Source organism: Dendrobates tinctorius, unplaced genomic scaffold (assembly GCF_039654945.1).
Source record: "Dendrobates tinctorius isolate UK_male_01 unplaced genomic scaffold, ASM3965494v1 ptg000011l, whole genome shotgun sequence".
Lineage (NCBI taxonomy): Eukaryota > Metazoa > Chordata > Amphibia > Anura > Dendrobatidae > Dendrobates > Dendrobates tinctorius.
The window spans coordinates 73,082,755-73,105,103 of NW_027361679.1; the positions used below are offsets into that span (position 1 = coordinate 73,082,755).

The 22,349-nt window shown below is 42.1% G+C and overlaps 1 protein-coding gene across 4 annotated transcripts in view; it reads left to right on the forward strand.

The window, feature by feature from the left end:
* Positions 1-22,349, forward strand: part of PSD3 (pleckstrin and Sec7 domain containing 3) — a 662,461-nt gene that overhangs the window by 508,927 nt on the left and 131,185 nt on the right. For all 4 annotated transcript variants that reach the window (XM_073543269.1, XM_073543278.1, XM_073543289.1 and 1 more), the window contains one exon: positions 12,230-12,426. In XM_073543269.1, the coding sequence (XP_073399370.1) occupies positions 12,230-12,426 (197 nt within the window). The remainder of the gene's footprint in view (positions 1-12,229; positions 12,427-22,349) is intronic.

Here is a 22,349-nt window from a genome sequence, read left to right on the forward strand (position 1 = left end):
CTCACAACAGTACCCCCCCTTGAGGAGAGGTCAACGAACCCTCAACAACGCTACCAGGGCGATCAGGGTGAGCCCGATGAAAGGCACGCACCAATCTTTTGGCATGAATATCAGAGGCAGAGACCCAGGAATTATCCTCCTGACCATAACCCTTCCACTTAACCAAATACTGGAGTCTCCGTCTAGCCAGACGGGAATCCAGAATTTTCTCTACCTCATATTCCAAGTTACCTTCAACCAATACAGGGTCCGGAGGTGCCACCTCAGGCACAACTGGCTCAACAAACCTCTTCAACAAGGACTTATGGAACACATTATGGATCTTAAATGTGACAGGAAGAGCCAAATGAAAAGAGACCAGATTAATAATCTCCAAAATCTTGTAAGGTCCAATAAATCTAGGCTTAAACTTAGGAGAAGCCACCTTCATAGCAATATTTTTTGATGATAACCACACCATACCACCAATCTTAAACTGGGGACCAATGGTCCTATGTCGATTGGAAAACCGCTGGGCCTTTTCCTGGAAGAGAGATAACTTATCCACCACTTGGTCCCAGATCTGGTGCATTCTCTCCACCACAGTGTCAACACCTGGGCAGGCAGAAGGCTCCACCTGCCCTGAAGAAAATCGAGGGTGAAAACCAAAGTTACAAAAAAAAGGTGACATCAAAGTGGCAGAACTAGCTCTATTATTTAAAGCAAATTCGGCCAAGGGCAAAAATGAAACCCAATCATCCTGATCAGCGGAAATAAAACATCTCAAATACGACTCCAAGGTCTGGTTTGTTCTCTCCGTCTGCCCATTGGTCTGAGGGTGAAAAGCAGAGGAGAAGGACAACTGAATTCCCAACTTGGAACAGAACGTCCTCCAAAATTTAGACACAAATTGAACTCCTCTGTCAGATACAATGTTCTCAGGAATCCCGTGCAAGCGAACCACCTGTTGCAAAAACAGAGGCACCAACTCAGAGGAAGATGGCAACTTAGGGAGTGGTACAAGATGAACCATCTTAGAGAACCTATCACAAATCACCCAAATAACAGTCATTCTTTGAGAGACCGGCATATCAGAGATAAAATCCATTGAAATATGGGTCCATGGCCTCCTGGGGACCGGCAAAGGCATCAACAACCCACTAGAGCGAGAACAAGATTTAGACCGGGAGCAAGTCCCACAGGACTGCACAAAATTCCTGACATCATGAGACAAGGTGGGCCACCAAAAAGAGCGACTCACCAGATCTCTAGTACCAAAAATACCTGGATGACCAGCCAATGCAGAGCAATGAACTTCAGACATCACCCTCTTCTTCCACTGGTCAGGAACATGCAACTTTCCACTGGGGCAACGCTCAGGTTTGTCCTCCTGGAACCCTTGCAGAGCAAGTCTCAAATCGGGCGAGATGGCAGAAAGAACTACCCCTTCGCCTAAGATGGTGGCAGGCTTGGTCACCACAGGAGAATCAGCAAAGAAACTCCTAGAGAGGGCGTCTGCCTTGACATTCTTAGTTCCAGGAAGGAAAGAGACCACAAAATCAAAACGTGTAAAAAACAAGGCCCACCTAGCCTGTCTAGGGTTCAAGCGTTTAGCCGACTCTAGGTAAATCAAATTTTTGTGGTCAGTGAGGACCACAACTTGATGTTTGGCTCCCTCCAACCAATGTCTCCACTCCTCAAATGCCCATTTCATGGCCAACAGTTCCCGATTCCCCACATCATAGTTACGTTCAGATGAAGAGAACTTATGGGAAAAGAAAGCACAGGGATTCATTTTAGATGTTACCGGATCCTTTTGGGACAACACCACTCCTGCACCAATCTCAGAAGCATCCACCTCTACCTGGAACGGGAGTGAGACATCAGGTTGCCGCAGAACCAGGGCGGAGGTAAATCTACGCTTCAGCTCCTGAAAGGAAGCAACCGCCTCCGGAGACCAATTCAACACATCCGCACCCTTCCTGGTCAGGTCAGTCAATGGTTTGGCAATACTAGAAAATTTTGCTATAAATTTCCGATAAAAATTAGCAAAACCCAAAAACTTCTGGAGGGCCTTCAAAGAAGTGGGCTGAACCCAATCATAAATGGCCTGTACCTTGGCCGGGTCCATTTCAATAGTTGACGGAGACAAAATAAATCCCAAAAAAGAAATTCTCTGTACTCCAAAAAGGCATTTTGATCCCTTGACATACAGAGAATTCTCTCTCAAGATCCGGAACACAGTCCGAACATGTTCCACATGAGAATCCCAATCCTTGGAGAAGATCAAAATATCATCCAGATAGATAATCAAAAATTTATCGACAAAGTCTCGGAAAATATCGTTCATGAAGCACTGGAAGACAGAAGGGGCATTAGTGAGCCCAAAAGGCATCACCAGGTACTCAAAATGTCCCTCCGGAGTATTAAACGCCGTCTTCCATTCATCCCCCTGCTTAATGCGGATAAGATTATACGCCCCCTGAGGTCAAGCTTGGTAAACCAGCAAGCACCTCTGACTCTAGAGAATAGATCCGAAATCAGGGGTAACGGATACTGATATTTAATAGTAATTTTATTGAGGGCACGATAATCAATACAAGGCCTTAAAGAACCATCCTTCTTGGCCACAAAAAAAAACCCGGCACCTAAGGGTGAAGAGGATGGTCTAATATGACCCTTCTCCAACGCCTCCTTAATATAGGACCGCATAGCCTCGTGCTCGGGTACAGATAAATTGAAGAGCCGACCCTTAGGAAATTTACACGCCGGGTTTAGTTCAATAGCACAGTCATAACTCCTATGAGGAGGCAAGGACGCAGACTCATTCTCACTAAATACATCATAGTAGTCCGCCAAATAGTCAGGAACCTCATGCGACTGAGGAGAGGTGGAAAAAAACGGAGCCTCACTAAAGGTACACCGGCAACCCCAACTCACCACAGACACAGACTTCCAATCCAAAACTGGATTATGAATCTGCAACCAGGGAAACCCCAGAACAACGGCATCATGCAGACCATGCAACACCAAAAATCTGCAATTTTCTTGGTGGTCTGGGGCGACCCGCATGACCAACTGGGTCCAAAACTGAGGTTTATTTTTAGCCAGAGGGGTAGCATCAATCCCCCTCAAAGGGATAGGCGTCTGCAGAGGTGTCAACGGAAATCCACAACGTTTAGCAAAATCCAAGTCCATTAGGTTTAGCGCTGCTCCCGAATCAACAAAAGCCTTGGCGGAAAATGTGGACAGGGAACAGATCAGAGTAATCGCCAAAAGAAACTTAGGCTGAACCCCACCAACAGAAAACGTGTGTGCAAAGCGTTTCTCACGTTTAGGACAAACAGAAATAACATGTGAGGCATCTCCACAGAAAAAACACAGCTTATTACGCCTTCTGAATTCCTGACGTTGCGCCTTAGACAAAACTCTATCATTGCATAGGTTCAGACGTCTGTTCAACCGGTGGCAACACCTCTCGTGTAATCCTGCGTTCACGTAAACGCCGATCAACCTGAATGGCTAAAGACATAGAATCGTCCAGACCAGAGGGAACAGGAAATCCCACCATAGTATCTTTTACGGCTTCTGACAAACCCTTCCGAAAGAGAGCAGCCAAGGAACTATCATTCCAGGTAGTAAGGACCGCCCACTTTCGGAACTTTTGACAGTACAACTCTGCAGATTCTCGACCCTGGTTCAATGCTAACAGGGTCTTTTCAGCCTGATCAATAGCATTAGGTTCGTCGTACAGCAACCCCAAGGCTTGAAAAAATGCGTTCACATTAGTCAGAATAGGGTCATCTGGTTTCAAAGAAAACGCCCAATCCTGGGGATCGCCGCGCAGCAAAGAGATGACAATTTTAACCTGCTGCGCAGGGCTCCCTGACGAGTTAGGCTTCAAAGCAAAAAATAATTTACAATTATTTTTGAAACTCAAAAATTTAGATCGATCCCCAAAAAATACATCAGGTGTGGGGATCTTTGGTTCAACAGCATGTGAACGAGCAAGATAGGCGGAAATTCCTCGCACTTCAGCAGCGAGCTGCTCCACACGATCAGACACTTGCTTTATCTCCATTGAGAGAAAAAAAAATTCCCCCTACGGCCTCAGAGATATAGAGGAAAGAATATACACACACCTTTTTTTTTTTTTTTTTTTTTTTTTAAACACAATTCTTTCCTGCTATTGAGTACCCCAGGATCTGCGGTTGGGCGGGTGATTTCTGTTATGATTGAGTCACCGTAGGAGGCAAAAACAGAAATGCTAGCTAAGTCCTGAAAACCAGAGAAGTTGGCAACTATCAGATTGCAGACCCCTGAACCTATCAACACAACTAGCAGTAGCCGTGGGGGGTTCCTATGATGACCTAGACCCCTCAATCACAGCTGGAGCGATACATAGGCCTAAAGAAGGAAAGGGGAAATCTAACTGCCCCAGAGCAGACCCCAAAGCAATAGGCAGCCCCCTACATATAATGACTGTGAAGCAAGATGAAAACACTTACACAGACAGAAAGACAGGCTGAGCAAAGACGGGGCCCAAAAACTACCTAGATAGGAACGGATAGGAAGGCTGCTGTCTGCAATCTGCCAAAACCCTATCAGAGACAAAAGCCAACAAGCTGATATAAAAATGGCCCTGAAGCAACTAAGCTTCAAAAACTAAATCAGCACTCAGGTACCTTCAGAAGACAGAGCTCAGGGAACACTGCACACTCCAGCAGGGAGTGGCAGAATCCAAAAAGCAAGAAAAACAAAAACCAATCTTAGATGCAAAAAGGCAAAACAGAAAACTTAGCTTTAGGAGAGCAGGAATCAGACTGGTGTCCACAGAGAAACCACCCGCAGGGCAGAAAAGGCGTAGGCTGCCTTAAATCCAGTCAGTGACTCCACTCAGCCAATTGTCTTCATTAGTCCCAGGTGTCTGATAATCAGGCTCACTACCTTCCTTCACTAGAATAGGGAGTTCACCAGGCCTCAGTGACGGAGGAGAAAATGAACTCACAACAAGGTTCCCTTTAAATGTGTTGATATTTAACATTAACCATATGTCTACTTTATTTTGGCAACATTTTTATACCTCCATGTATTTTTACAGGACATTAGACAGCTTATAAGTTTATCATCAATTTTTCAAATTTTCCAGAAATTTTCAAAAACCTATTTTTTAGTGGCTAACTCAGTTCTCAACTGCCTATAATGGAGTTATGTTAGAAGCCCTTTGCAAATCACACCATTTCAAAAAGTGAACATCTTTTACTATTTTGTAAGATTTTTTACCTTTCAGCTTATTTGACAGACACATAAAGCAGTGTAATTATGATGAGCTATTGGACTGCAAAGGGGCCGTGTACTGTTCTTTCTTAGGAACTCTCTTCCGGCTGTCTCTCCCCTGCAAATACTAACAGACTGTTAATGTGTAGTAATAGAATTAAGTTACTCACTAGGACTGTCACTCAAAAAGAAGTGCCTGCCCCCGAGCAACCAGGAAGTAAGGAGACTGCAGAGCTATGAGCGGCTCAAGAGACCTCTTGAAAATACCCCTTTAAAGTCATGCTATATTTTTATGCCGAAGCAATAAATAAAATGATTTTAGCAACGCTAGATTCACATCTCAGCTCATATTTCCAGCTTTATTTTTCGTTACCTAACCAACACCAACTGCCTGTCACAACCCTGTAGGATCTGTTGGGCTTCCATAGAGCTGCACCAAGCCACAAGTGTAGGCTGATTCCTTACGAAAGCATACAGATTTTATTTTCTGAAAAATTAAATCTATAAAAATATTAAAAAAAGAATCATGACGTTTTCAAAAGCGTCTGTGCATATCCCTAATGGATAAAACATTAAACGCTTATCTGCAATCATTTACAATATTATTCTTCACATTCTCATTCCAAGAAATGTCTCCTTTTAGATAAATGATCCATTACAAATCATTTGTTAAGTACAGCATGTATAATATGTTTGGACAATATTGGTTTATTCGCAACATTTGTTTAATCAAAATCAATATTACCCAAGCAAATTAGCTGTGATATTCTGCCAGGCTGAATAAGCTTTGTAACCTAGACGTTGATTTATACAGAAGGATGATAGTATTTTTAGGAAGAAATGCTGGATTAAAAGAGATCAGATACATGGTGTGACCTTATGTAGAGGCATAACCAGAAGTATTGTGGATATATAACAATTCTTTACCGTATTTGCAAAGAGAAATGACAGATGTTGCAGACTATTATCATCCCTGGAGGTTACTGATACAATAGACATGTCCTTGGTGACATTTTTGCACTTCTGGTGGCATGATCGCTGATAGCCCATTGACCAGGTGATAAATTTTAAATTAAAATGCATAATTATTGTTATTTTTACTGTAATTTACAAGTAAAAAACAAACACAAAAGTCAGTTTGTTGCTCTTTATTGTTCTGAACTCTGTGTAAGATATGTAATACAATGTTTAAAGGCGTTTTCCAGTCCAAATCTATAAGTCTGCGTGCACACTTTGTCGGTTTCTGTGTCAGGTCCGGAGGGTATGTTTGCGTTATAGATACTCCCAGCCTCTGACAGGAAGTATGTATAACGCGCATACATAACCTCTGGTCCCAACTCAGAAACCGACGAATCCTCAGAGTGACTGCAGACTTATCGATTTGGGCCAGACAACCCCTTTAACGGAAGAGAAAAAAAAAGATAAAAGGAGGGTGTACATATCACAAGGCAAAAGGTAAGAAACAAGGTGACGGATAGGGCAAAAGTGATCAAGTAGGTAGGTGTTATGGTCTAGACCAGTATTTCTCAACTCTGGTCCTCAAGACCCACCAACAGGTCATGTTTTCAGGATTTCCTTAGTATTGCACAGATGATGGAATTAATGCTTGAGCAGTTAATAGAATTATTATCTGTGCAATACTAAGGAAATCCTGAAAACTTGACCTGTTGGTGGGTCTTGAGGACTAGAGTTGAAAAACACTGGTCTAGACTCTATCAGGCATCTATAAAGCGTCATAGAAGTCCCAGGAGTCCAGGATCTGGGCAAATTTGTTCAAGGTCTTGTTAAGGGAGGCACTAATGGTGCTCCATTGAGTAGACATCCACTACTCATCCATATAGTTCTAGACTAGATGGGGGACCATTTGTTTCCAAGCTATCCGAGACTTGGGCCTTGTGCAAATGTATAGTTTCAGCCAAGCTGACTTCTTTCTCAGTTCCCTGGGACCAACATTCAGTAACTAATTTAGGGGATCCAGTGGAAGGTGAATGGAGAATAGGCCCTCTACCAACTCCCCTCGCTATAGCCTACAAAAATATAAATAACTACATTCCCATAAAATATTAATGAGAGCGCTAGCATGTGTCAAGTACCTCCAGAAAGTGGGTGGAATTGCCTGGTTTAGGAAGTCAAGGACAGCCATGGTATGGTACTAAAGCATGAGTTGTTTGAAATTTGTTTCTTGTAGGTGGTACATAATGCATCATTTTAACAACCTAGTTCTTTATCAAGATTTCCTGTGAAGGAGTACAGGTACCTCATTGAGATTTAATGAAAGTTATCAGTCGCATCATGCTTTCGCCCTTCTGTTCCATGAGAGGTCCAAACTCCCATCAGAATCACCTGGAGATATATGCATCATCCATAACTTCCTTTAGTTGGATTTCTCATCTGTTACAGCCCACCATGGGCTTCAGTACATAGAGATGATCAAGACTCCCAAGTTTTTGAATATATTATATTTTCTGTAAAAAAAACAAACCTCATTATGATAGTGACTTCTAAAATCCAAATCCCAAAAATAATTTTAGGTTGATATTGGACATATACAGCCTAGTAAATGCTTGTCAAGGCATTTATACAGTATATTACATTCAGTTAGACTAAAGGCCCTCATACACATGAGATCAGTCATCCGATTGATTAGCCGTCTAACGTTTATGGGGGCTTCCCAGATCTCCCCCCTAAAAATGATGTTGGTGCACTTTGAGTTGAGATGCCTGATCCTTTTGTTCTTAGAGAGATAATCCACAGCCAGCGCACGCTTACTCCCCTCTCTCTACTGAATACATAATCGCCAATTCAATTTTTTTTTGTGGCTGGGAGAGTTAGAACAGGTAGATGTCCAGCAAACAAGTATTTAACTGACAGCTATATTGGGTGTATAGCCAGCTTAAAGGACCGCTCTGGCTTCTTTTCATTGCTTCTCTCTTACCAATGAAGAGTGTGTTTGGTTAGTGTATTAAAGTACTTAAAGGTGTATTCCCATCTCCAAGATCCTATCCTAATATGTAGTAGGTATAATAATAACAAATGCCTCCAATTAGAAATGTAGTCTAGTTCTTCTGATTCGCTATGTCGCTTACCCCATGTAGGGCGTTGCTGTAGCTTAGGGATCCATGGTCCTGACCACTCATATAGTGACAGTTAGCTGTTAGTGGTCGTAACCATAGATACCTATGCAGTGACATAGTGAATCAGAAGAACTATACTACAGTTCTAATTATTATTACTCCTACTACATATTGGGATAGGATTTTGGAGCTAGGACTACCCCTTTATCCATCGCTATCTTCTGCTGCAAGTCCATCGCTACTCTGGTCCATTCCTGCATTATGTGACCGCAGTTATGACTTGTCGGCTCACACAGTGACTTCTTTGCGGCTCGGAGGACACTTTCTCTCATAGCCTCTGACTTACATTTGGAGAGTGACCTGCCGTCAACATAAAAGACGCAGTGTGAGCCGGCAGGTCACAAGTGCAGTCACATGATGCAAGAATGGACCAGAGCGGCGTTGGAAGCGCAGAAGTGATGGATAAATACTTTAATACACTCACCAAACACACATTCAGCATTGTAACAGAGGAGGCAATAAAAGAAAATCTGCTGGAGGGATCCTTTAAGACTTCTCTCCTGGCCTTCATCATGATGCAGATGGCAATTCTGGATTTCTAGAAGATGCAGAGCCAGTGTTGCCCATAGAGGTTTTCATCATTTCTCATAAATAATTGGTTTACATGCAGCTAATGATAAATGTGTTAGAAAGTGTAAATCCATCAATATGACAGGATTCCTGCAACAAAAAATGTCCCATGCAAGCAAAAAATCCAGAACCAGACGACAGCTCCTACTGAACAATTGTCAGAATGCTCCTGTACCGTGGGCCAAGACACGTATGTTTAGTGGAAGTGAAGGCTACAACATTATTATTTCATGAGTGCCATCCTTAATTAATGAGTGGAGTCTGCTAATGACATTGCTGGATGCATGTATAATGTGAAGTATATACGACATAAGGTACAAGGCAGCAGAGAATGAAGCAAGCACAGCACGCCTCCGCTGCATAGACATGTCATTCCAAACCACCGCGTAATTAAGCAATTTGCTGACAATAACTCCAGCAACCCACCAACAGTGTAGGAAGAGAAGCATGAGCATGGCTAAAATATATGTGTGATCATGCGGAGCTCGTATATCAGTGCAGGATTTGTTATACCCGCAGTGAGGAATCCTATTGTAGCGGAGGTTATGCTACCCTATACTGTGTTTTTTTACTATAGGAATACTTACTTATATGTATGGTTTTCTGTAGCAACAAAGTCACACACCTACAGTAAATAGATAGATGAGATGGATGTTAGAAGATATGAGATAATTCTATAGAAATTGCATAGATTTATAGATATGAAATACAGTCATATGTAAAAGTTTGGGCACCCCTATTAATGTTAACCTTTTTTCTTTATAACAATTTTGGTTTTTGCAACAGGTATTTCAGTTTCATATATCTAATAACTGATGGACTCAGTTATATTTCTGGATTCAAATGAGGTTTATTGTACTAACAGAAAATGTGCAATCTGCATTTAAACAAAATTTCACCGGTGCAAAAGTATGGGCACCCTTATCATTTTCTTGATTTGAACACTCCTAACTACTTTTTACTGACTTCCTGAAGCACTAAATTGGTTTTGTAACCTCATTGAGCTTTGATCTTCATAGCCAGGTGTATCAAATCCTGAGAAAAGGTATTTAAAGTGGCCACTTGCAAGAAGTTCTCCTATTTGATTCTCCTATGAAGAGTGGCATCATGGGCTCCTCAAAACAACTCTCAAATGATCTGAAAACAAAGATTATTCAACATAGCTTTTCAGGGGAAGGATACAAAAAGTTGTATCAGAGATTTAACCTGTCAGTTTCCACTGTGAGGAACATAGTAAGGAAATGGAAGAACACAGGTACAGTTCTTGTTAAGCCCAGAAGTGGCAGGCCAAGAAAAATATCAGAAAGGCAGAGAAGAAGAATGGTGAGAACAGTCGAGGACAATCCACAGACCACCTCCAAAGACCTGCAGCATCATCTTGCTGCAGATGGTGTCACTGTGCATCGGTCAACAATACAGCGCACTTTGCACAAGGAGAAGCTGTATCGGAGAGTGATGCGAAAGAAGCCGTTTCTGCAAGCACGCCACAAACAGAGTCGCCTGAGGTATGCAAAAGCACATTTGGACAAGCCAGTTACATTTTGGAAGAAGGTCCTGTGGACTGATGAAACAAAGATTGAGTTGTTTGGTCATACAAAAAGGCGTTATGCATGCGCTGTATTGTTGACCGATGCACAGTGACACCATCTGCAGCAAGATGATGCTGCAGGTCTTTGGAGGTGGTCTGTGGATTGTCCTTGACTGTTCTCACCATTCTTCTTCTCTGCCTTTCTGATATTTTTCTTGGCCTGCCACTTCTGGGCTTAACAAGAACTGTACCTGTGTTCTTCCATTTCCTTACTATGTTCCTCACAGTGGAAACTGACAGGTTAAATCTCTGAGACAACTTTTTGTATCCTTCCCCTGAAAAGCTATGTTGAATAATCTTTGTTTTCAGATCATTTGAGAGTTGTTTTGAGGAGCCCATGATGCCACTCTTCATAGGAGAATCAAATAGGAGAACTACTTGCAAGTGGCCACTTTAAATACCTTTTCTCATGATTTGATACACCTGGCTATGAAGTTCAAAGCTCAATGAGGTTACAAAACCAATTTAGTGCTTCAGGAAGTCAGTAAAAAGTAGTTAGGAGTGTTCAAATCAAGAAAATGATAAGGGTGCCCATACTTTTGCACCGGTCAAATTTTGTTTAAATGCAGATTGCACATATTCTGTTAGTACAATAAACCTCATTTGAATCCAGAAATATAACTGAGTCCATCAGTTATTAGATATATAAAACTGAAATAGCTGTTGCAAAAAACAAAATTGTTATAAAGAAAAAAGGTTAACATTAATAGGGGTGCCCAAACTTTTACATATGACTGTATATTGATAGTAATACAATAGATAGACTGTAGAGGAAAATGGATAACCAAGACATTAATCTTCATTAGATCCTCTTTAAATGCTTTAATTTAGGGCAGGTGCAGACTGCCATAGATTCTCTAATTGGAGACAATCTGGTCAGTTATGAAAATGACATTCTGTTCAGCGATTGATCGTGGTGCGTGGACTCCATCTTCATTGTGGCAGTTCTCAGAAATTGGACTGCACTCAGATGTGATCCGAGTGCAGTCCGATGATTTACATGCACTCATTGACTCGCATGGCCAATTGTGATCCAAAAATCGGATCAAACTCAGACATGCTCCAATGTTTTCCTTGGACTTTCTCTGTTCAAGGAAAAAAAATTGGACATGTATACGGCCCCATAGAATAACATTGGTCCAGGTGCGATCTGATGCGTTTATATATATATATATATATATATATATATATTGAAAAAATATCTTTTATGAATTTATTTATAGCACCAATTAAATTAATTGTATGCACATGTTACGTGTGTATCGTGCTGCAGCGCTGACGCCTGCCTGCTGAAGGTGTTTTTTTTCTTCAATATATATAATATTCATTATGTAAACTAGGGGGCAGGTCAGTGAGGGATCAGTAATCTGTCAGCAATCTGCATTATGAATACCTAATCAGAGCACCACATGAAGACCCTCCCCCCACACAGGCCGCCCCGGAGCACGAGCAGATCATTAACTCAAAACTGAAAATAAAGATTAAACAGCAACCACAAGACGGATTTCATCACCAAGTATCATATTAATCAGTACAACGGCGCCGACCTGACACTGTCTGTAGGTTACTGTGCACAATCCTGCTGACAGGTTCCCTTTAAATAGATAGACAGATAGCATTGCTGTTCTGATTATCACAGAGTATGAATACATGTAAGAGATAATAATTTTTTTCTTAACAGAGATGATGTTGATGCGATGAAGAAATCCCCATCAGACAGCAATGATGACAAATCCAACGGTACGGGATCCAAGAGTGTTAGTCGGATTGGCAGTAGCAGCAACCCATTCCTGGACATCCCCCATGATCCTAATGCTGCAGTTTACAAGGCTGGTTTCCTTGCGCGCAAAATCCACGCAGACATGGATGGAAAAAAAAGTAAGAAATTTAATGATGGTTTTAATTGTGTGCCTTGACCCTGTTCTGCGGTGCGTTCGGAAAATATATTTGCATTTTAATCATGGCAGACTGGCAAATTACATTGCGAAGCACTGACTAGAAAATAGAATCTGCGATGTGCTGGTGCTGAGCAGGCTGCTGTTAGTGAGCGCTTCATCACTGCACTGGTTATTTTCCTTTCCCTAGTGCCGTTACACAGTAAAATGCAACCATCATAACTGCAGTAATAAAAATATTCTGTTTGCTACAAAACGCATGTAAATAGATGTAACAGACAAATATTATGCTAACGCTGGCAATCAGTGACTTTTTCAGTTCAGTCCAGACTATTTCAGTTTCCTCTGAAGTACAGTGCCTTGTGAAAGTATTTGGCCCCCTGGAACTTTTCAACCTTTTCCCACATATCATGCGTCAAACATAAAGATATCAAATGTAAATTTTTGGTGAAGAATCAACAACAAGTGGGACACGATTGTGAAGTTAAGCGAAATTTATTGGTTATTTTAAATTTTTGTGGAAATTCAAAAACTGAAAAGTGGGGCGTGCAATATTATTCGGCCCATTTAACTTAATACTTTGTTGCGCCACCTTTTGCTGCGATTACAGCTGCAAGTCGCTTGGGGTATGTCTATATCAATTTTTGTACATCAAGAGACTGAAATTTTTGCCCATTCTTCCTTGGCAAACAGCTCAAGCTCAGTGAGGTTTGATGGAGATCGTTTGTGAACAGCAGTTTTCAGCTCTTTCCACAGATTCTCGATTGGATTCAGGTCTGGACTTTGACTTGGCCATTCTAACATCTGGATACGTTTATTTGTGAACCATTCCATTGTAGATTTTGCTTTATGTTTGGGATCATTGTCTTGTTGGAAGACAAATCTCCATCCCAGCCTCGGGTCTTTTCCAGACTCCAACAGGCTTTCTTAAAGAATGGTCCTGTGTTTGGCTCCATCCATCTCCCCATCAATTTTAACCATCTTCCCTGTCCCTGATGAAGAAAAGCAGGCCCAAACCATGATGCTGCCGCCACCATGTTTGACAGTGGGGATAGTGTGTTCAGGGTGATGAGCTGTGTTGCCTTTGCGCCAAACATATCGTTTGGCATTGTTGCCAAAAAGTTCGATTTTGGTTTCATCTGACCAGAGCACCTTCTTGTTTGATGTGTCTCCCAGGTGGCTTGTTGCAAACTTTAAACAACACTTTTTATGGATATCTTTGAGAAATGGCTTTCTTCTTGCCACTCTTCCATAAAGGCCAGATTTGTGCAGTGTATGACTGATTGTTGTCCTATGGACAGACTGTACCACCTCAGCTGTAGATCTCTGCAGTTCATCCAGAGTGATCATGGGCCTCTTGGCTGCACCTCTGATCAGTTTTCTCCATGTTTGAGATGAAAGTTTAGAGGGATGGCCGAGTCTTGGTAGATTTGCAGTGGTATGATACTCCTTCCATTTCAATGTGGTCACTTGCACAGTGCCCCTTGGATGTTTAAAGTTTTGGAAATCATTTTGCATCCAAATCCGGCTTTAAACTTCTCCACAACAGTATCACAGACCTGCCTGTTGTGTTCCTTGGTCTTCATGATGCTCTCTGTGCTTCAAACAGAACCCTGAGACTATCACAGAGCAGGTGCATTTATACGGAGACTTGATTACACACAGGTGGATTATATTTATCATCATTTAGGACAACATTTGATCATTCAGAGATCCACAATGAACTTCTGGAGTGAGTTTGCTGCACTGAAAGTAAAGGGGACGAATAATATTGCACGCCCCACTTTTCAGTTTTTGAATTTCCACAAAAATTTAAAATAACCAATAAATTTAGTTCAACTTCACAATCGTGTCCCACTTGTTGTTGATTGTTCACCAAAAATTTACATTTGGTATCTTTATGTTTGAAGCATGATATGTGGGAAAAGGTTGAAAAGTTCCAGGGGGCCGAATACTTTTGCAAGGCACTGTATAAAGGAGTGTTACCTGCAAACTACAGAATATAGATGAGCTGCGGTGTGTGTTACTTACACAGATCAACCCAGCACGTCTTTTTGAATGATAAATTGTCCAAATGTGTATCTCAAAAAGAATCATGTAACTATGTAAAGAATAGTTTAAGAAAAAAATGATTTAATCTTTATACCCTACATAATTTTGAAGTTGACATGGAGACTCAGACATTACTAAGAAAAACCTATGATCACATTGGTTTTAGCTTTTTTACTAGTCCCATGTTACGGTGTGACTCGACCCCAACGGGTGGTCGGTTAACGGACGGCGCAACTCACACAATGGGATGGAAAAAGTGAAAGGAAGGCCCAAGCGATAGGGAATGAGGGATGGTTCCCACCTGAGCTCAGCCTGAGCCTGTCCCTGCACTCCCCTAGCACCATATGCAGGTCCTTCCCCCTGCCACCTTCAAGAACCTAATCCCTAGTGTCACCTGTCTCTGCCCTGGCTAATGCACTAGCCTCTGCCACTGCAGATAATACACACAGGGAAAAGTGACAAACACCTAAAGGGACTAGGAGAAATATACCACACTTAGCTTATATGCACCGCTGCAAAGCTCCAGTCCGCAGATATCAACAGCAACAGGACTCTTAACACCATAACGTGGCAGGCACCAGAGGGCTGCTTCTGCTAGGCTGGTCTCCAGAAGGGACCTGTATAACCAACAGTCAGCTGATGCATCAGGTGACCTTTTAAAAGATGTAGGGAGTGGTCACCACCCGCATCAGCTGACCCAGCAGCACTGCAATAACACCAGGTTGCCAACGGGGAAAACTGACATTAACCCCCGATGGCCTGAAAGGAAAAAGTTTTAACTTAGTGGAGCCAGAACTGCCACAATTCCAAAAAATGGATGGTGACCTGTTTCATTGCCCTTTTTTGATAATTTTGGCTTTTTTTATTTCAGTACTGGAGTGGTATAACTAATGCATGTTCCTTACCCATTGATATCAGCTGCCGTCTTCTGCTGATCCCTCTGCCACTCCGGCCCCATTTTGCTAGTTGTGACTAGCAGAACGCACTAGTGTTTTCTGGGCAATCGAGAGGTCACCACTCAATGTAAGTCTAGGAGAGCGGGAACGAGGTGGTTTGAGAGCGATGCTGAGATCTGTGGAAACAGTGACGGGTAATTATTAGTGATGAGCAAGTATGCGCGTTACTCGAGATTTACGAGCATGCTCTGGTGTTCTCCCGAGTATTTTGGGCGTGCTCGGAGATTTAGTTTGTGTAGCCGCAGCTGCACAAACTACATGCAGGGACTGCCTGTTTGTTAGGAAATCCCCACATATATTCAGGCTGTCTAGCAGCCGCAAATCTTGCAGCTGTGCGACACAAACTAAATCTCCGAGCACACCCAAACTACTCGGAGAACACCTGAGCATGCTTGTAAATCTCCAATAACGAGCATAGTCGCTCATCACTAGTAATTATATTACTAGGGGCAGGAAACATGCATTAGTGATACCACTCCAGCGGTGAAATAATAAACAAATGCCTGAGCTGTGCTTTTAAAGGGGTCATTCCACCACTTTCTATATGCCCTACTGGGTCATATGGACATCACAGTAGAGGGTTCTCTAGTCGGGGCTTCACTTATGAGCCAAAATGAAGAGCAGCTAGAAAGAATCTTGATCAAGACAGAGATTTTAATTCCAGTAGTGTCACTTACTGCTCTGCTTGGTGTAGTTTTAATAAAATTACTGTTTTATCAGAAGGAGATGATCACTGGATGACTGGTAAACTTACTGCCAAGTAGTCCTCCATTTTCATGAGCTCTGCATTACTCCGACTTCACCACTGATTGGTAGCTTGCTGCCTATTCACAGTGTTCACAGAAAGCAACAATCAGTGTTGTGGGTGGGGTTATACAGAGCTCAGCATTCAGAGAACTGGTAGATCTGCGGCAGATAAAACAGTGACTTTTAACAAAACTGTGACAAGCATGTATGTGATACATCACTGGAATCAGGGTCTCTGCCCCTACAAAATGCTCGTTTAATATGGGGTAGCAAAAACCTGGTGAAAGTCTGAAGAGTTATCTAATTAGACAATCCCTTTAAAGCATAGAGATAAAATGTATTTACTGTGTCTCTCACAGATTACTCGCAATACATGGCAATTTATCCAACTTGGCACCAAAATACAGGTACACCACATAATGGTCTAAAGTTGCAGAAATCTTTTGACTTTTTCTAACAATTTCTCCTGAATTTGACAGTCTACCATAATTTAACTGTCATGGGTGCTGTCAACCAACAAGGTTTATCATATCCATATTTATCTAGTGCTAGAGTGATCAGAGATGGCATATTTATGGCCATTTGTAACTTCTCAGCCTCTAGTGCAAGCATCAAGTATTCTAGAGCTATTTTTTTGGTTATTTGACAATCATATTATTCACCCAAAACTATGCAGTGAAGCAAGAACAAGCCAAAAAGCATTTCTTCATTGTACCATAAATGAAAAAGCTATTTCCAACTGACAGCTCTACAAAATTAAATTAACCGTGGGCGCTTACTTGTATTCATGGATGAATTCGTCTAGATTATAATCAGTGACTGATTCCTAAGTCTATGAATTATAATGATCCTTGTCCTTGTGAGGAAGTGGCTAGTGCATACATCTAAACTCTCAAAATCATTTACCGTAATCTCCGTCAGCTATCTCTTGTTTTCCTCCTCACTGCCGATACTTCATCCTGTTCTTCAGAAACTGGCCACGTACTACAGATTTTGGTCATTGGAAAAGACCAATTTAGACCATTTCCTGCTCACCGTCAGCATCCAATTGTAATTGTGGCAGATCAGTTGAAAGTTGATGTGCCGTAATATATTTTTTTCTATGTTGTAGATAAAAAGTTGTTCATGATGAATGACAGATCTGCATCTCAATAATGGAAGCCCACACTAGGCCACATCGTGGCAGAGCGCAATCACTAATTTATCATTGTAACATATGGTATTGTAGTCCAAGATGACCACCAGAAATCCGCTGTGTGAAGTCCCTAAAGTATGGTAATTTTAATATTACAAACCATTATCTTTTTAATTTTTCGATTGGTTTGATGTAATATAATTGAAATTGTGTGGAGGAACTTGGCTTCTGTCCGACTGCAGTAATTACATCTGCCAATTAATGAAACCAGCAGCTATGGTGGGAGGATTTTACAGGGAGTGAAATTACAAGGCCAGGGCATGAAATTAGAATTTCAGTATATAAACACAATAAATGAAGGCATAATTGGAGTTCCATTCCAGGAAACGTCCCCTGCAGATCTTCTAGTGGGGACTACGTATAGTTAAAACTTGTGAGAATTGGAATTTACAGTAGCCTTTCTAGCTATTTTAAACTATGTTTCCACATTGAGTTTGCACTAGGCACTGTAAACCCCTCTACACACTTTATGAACTATCGTTCGTTCAGCTAGCAGTGATCTCAACCTCCTCTCACATACACAGGGGCACTCACTCTGCTGAGCATTCCATTTTTCAAATCTCAGAAGGCAATGTACACTCACTGGCTACTTTATTAGGTACACCATGCTAGTAAGGGGTTGGACCCCCTTTTGCCTTCAGAACTGCCTCAATTCTTCGTGGCAGAGATTCAACAAGGTGCTGGAAGCATTCCTCAGAGATTTTGGACCATATTGACATGATGGCATCACACAGTTGGCGCAGATTTGTCGGCTGCACATACCTGATACGAATCTCCCGTTCCACCACATCCCAAAGATGCTCTATTGGATTGAGATCTGGTGACTGAGGAGGCCATTTGAGTACAGTGAACTCATTGTCATGTTCAAGAAACCAATCTGAGATGATTCGAGCTTTATGACATGGCGCATTATCCTGCTGAAAGTAGCCATCAGATGCCTGTTCTTAGCTGAGAGGAGTGGTACCCAGTGTGGTCTTCTGCTGCTGTAGCCCATCTGCCTCAAAGTTCGACGCACTGTGCATTCAGAGATGCTCTTCTGCCTACCTTGGTTGTAACGGGTGGCAATTTGAGTCACTGTTGCCTTTCTATCAGCTCGAACCAGTATGCCCATTCTCCTCTGACCTCTGGCATCAACAAGGCATTTCCGGCCACAGAACTGCCGCTCACTGGATTTTTTTTCTTTTTCGGACCATTCTCTGTAAACCCTAGAGATGGTTGTGCGTGAAAATCCCAGTAGATCAGCAGTTTCTGAAATACTCAGACCAGCCCTTCTGGCACCAACAATCATGCCACGTTCAAAGGCACTCAAATCACCTTTCTTCCCCATACTGATGCTCGGTTTGAACTGCAGGAGATTGTCTTGACCATGTCTACATGCCTAAATGCACTGAGTTGCCGCCATGTGATTGGCTGATTAGAAATTAAGTCTTAACATACAGTTGGACAGGTGTACCTAATAAAGTGGCCAGTGAGTGTATATTTCCACTAGATCCTTATCTCCTCCAACATAATCTGTCAGAGGACCCCATATACCAGTGTTCCCCAACTCTGGTGCTCAAGAGCCACCAACAGGTCATGTTTTCAGGATTTCCTTAGTATTGTAAAGGTGATGGAATTCTTGCCTGTCCAGGTGAGGCAATTATCAACTGGGCAATACTAAGAAAATCCTGAAAACATGACCTGTTGGTGGCTCTTGAGGACCGGAGTTGGGAAGCACTGCCATACACAAATTCAAATTTCAAAAAGGTGTGAACAGTTGCTTACCTAGAGTCACCAACTCATATACAATCAAATAAATAAGGCAGCACTCTATAGCGCCATGGCTTGAAAACATGAAATATGAAAGTTGAACTGCATTACTACATTAGAAATATTAAAAATTGAGAATGCTTAGCGCATAAATTGGCCAATTCGTGTGTACCTGGAAGCCACGTTAAGGCGATTCTCGTTTTCCAGGACCTAACACTGCCAAACCTCTCTTAGACTAAAGTCTTCATCTGTATGGGAACCTGTGAATCCTCTCTTTGACTGAAATCTATATCTTTGTGGACAGGTAGGGTCCTGCTATGATTATAAACGCCTGAGCTATGGCGCTACAGAGTGCTGCCTTATTTATTTGTTTATTTGATACACAATAAATTGGCTGCCGAACCCTTCTATATTGGCAAGTTTGGTCGACTGTAGCCTGCTGTGTATGGGAGCCTTTACTCTACTGTAGAATTTAAAGAGGTTGTCCACTACTTTAACATTGATGTCCTATCCTTAGAATAGGTCATCAAGGTCTGATGGGTGGGGTTGCGACACTCAGCACCACTGTCGATCAGCTGTTCTCGGTACCATTGGCGACCGGTAGTGCTCACTTACGAAGCAGCTATGTTTACTGAGAGTGGCCACAGCCGGGTACTGCACATTTGAATAGTGGGTGGATGTGCAGTATCTGGCCATGGCCACTATCAGTAGACAGAGCTGCTCTGTAACTGGGCATTTCCAGCTGCCGATCGCACTAAGAACAGCTAATCGGCGGAGGGTGCCAAGTGTCACACCCCAACTGATCAGACATTGATGACCTATCCCAAGGATAGGTCATCAATTTTTAAGTAGTAGACACCCTCTATAAGTAAAAAAAAAATTTGTACTGGGAATTGTTGAGAAGATTTATGGGAAGGTTGGCTCAAATGATAATCTGCTGCTTTTTAGTATGGAATCAATTTCAAACATGCTCTAGATCATACAATACATGACACTACCATTTTTCTGCACAGATTGTTTTCTGAAGCATGAGCATGGGATATCGTTCCTAAATCTGGACAGAATTCTCAAGCTGTGAACATGAGGAATTTAGTGCAATTTCTAAGGCTAGCTGTGAAAGTTGAGCGTTAAAAACTAGAGCACCTTTCTATGTAATTTATGCCACTAAAGTAGCATGAATTTTAAAGAATTTGCTGGGTTGGCTCCACTATACCCCTTCCCACTTGAGCTCTCCCCACTTTGGCAGAGCTGGCCGAAACTGGTGTAAAAATGCCAAAACTTTTAACATTTTAGTGCAACTTTGATTTTTCCAAATTTTAAGGAGTGGTATGGCAGAAAACTGTCCAAAACACCTTAATGAATCTGGTTCTCTGTCCTAGTGTTAATTTTCTGTCAGTAGTTGAAAAATACCCCTTTGACTTAATAAAAGTGTTAATCAGCCACATCATAAATCAAAAAACCATAACTCGTGAAAAAAAGTCAGGTGGCCAGTAAATATGCATGTACCATTTATTCTTCCACATTCACACGTAATTCTTCCCAATTAGAATCATGTTTGCATTTCCTTCCATGGTCATATACGTATTTACTTTGTTGTGAAGAAGGCCTTAAAATGTTTGACCACAATTGGCTGCAACGATCAAATGGCATGCCATACTTGTGGGAAGAGGAAGCAACAAGAGCAGCAGGGGAGCTCTGGGGAATCCGTATATAGAAATAAAAGGAAATAATGTGATATTTATGCCCCATGTGAATGTGGCCTAATATATGCTTGGCCAATTAAAGAGTACAGAGAAAACTCTTCCCTTGGGCACCGCTTTATATCTCATGTCTGATTCAGAGAAACTTCAGGGACAGATACAAATCCTTGTCAGTGATATCAGCTGCTTTTATTAGCCCACAATATATATATGGCCTCCATCACACTTCTATGTTTAACCACTTACATGAAAAAACGATACCGGTGTCGTCAGTGTTTTCCATAAGTGTGTCCATTTTTACCACCAAGTCTGTGTTTTTCCTCTATGGATGAAGAAAGAATGAAATTACAAGACTTTTCCTATACTTTGTAGTGTTAGACACGGATGACACAAGAATAGTGCACCGTGTGCTGTACGTGTTTTATACAGACCCCTAGACTTGTATTGGCCCTTGTCATCCGTGCTGCAGGAAAACAACACAAATGTCTCCGTGTGTTTTGCATGGACATGTGGTATGTGGTCTGTGTAAAAACATGGACGTGTGTAGATCATCATAAATTATAATGGGTACTTGTGTTATCAGTGGGAAAAATACAACACCTATTGGAAACATGGACGTGTGAAGGAGGCCTGAGGTGGATTTTACGCATGAATTATAGCAAAATCTGTAACAGTAAAATGACACGTCGGCATCTGGTATCTGCCATGTAAGTTTAATCATTTATTATGTTTGATAAACATTAAAGTGCACCTGTCAGCAGTTTTGGCCGATATAAGATGCGGCCATCACCTTTCAGGGCGTATACACAACTTTCTATAACACTGTATATAAGCCCACAACCTGACTCGGAAGACCTGAAAAATAACGTTTATTATACTCCTCTGCGGGGCGGTCCGGTCCGATGGGTGTCGCTCTTCTTGGTCCGGCGCCTCCCATTTTCTTATGATCGCCGCCATCCTGTTTGCTTCTTGTGGATAACGTGACCCTGCATCAGCCACACAGGCTCCCCTTCATCACGCTCCTGCACAGGTGTACTTTGCTCTGCTGGGGCTCTTTGACCTTTCCTGGCACCTGCGCACTGCAGTACTTTGCTCTGCCCTCATCAGGGCAGATAAGTATGCCTGCGCAGGAGTGCGATGCCGGGGAGCCTGTGTGGATGATGCAGGGTCGCGTCATCCACAAGAAGCAAGGAGGATGGCGATCATAAGAAGATGGGAGGTGCCGGACCAAGAAAAGCGACACCCCTCGTACTGGACCGCCCTGCAGGTGAGTATAATAAAACTTATTTTTCAGTCCTTCCAGGTCGGGTTGGGGGCTTATATACAGCATTATACCATGCTGTATATCTGCCCTGAAAGGTGATGGCAGCATTTTATATCAGGCAAAACTGCTGACAGGTTCCCTTTAAATAGTGGCTCCTTAGGGTATGTTCCCCTGGTCAGTATTAAGCAGCGCTTTGGATGCAGCACATGTTCGCTCCATCCAAAGCGCTGCCGGTTTTTAACG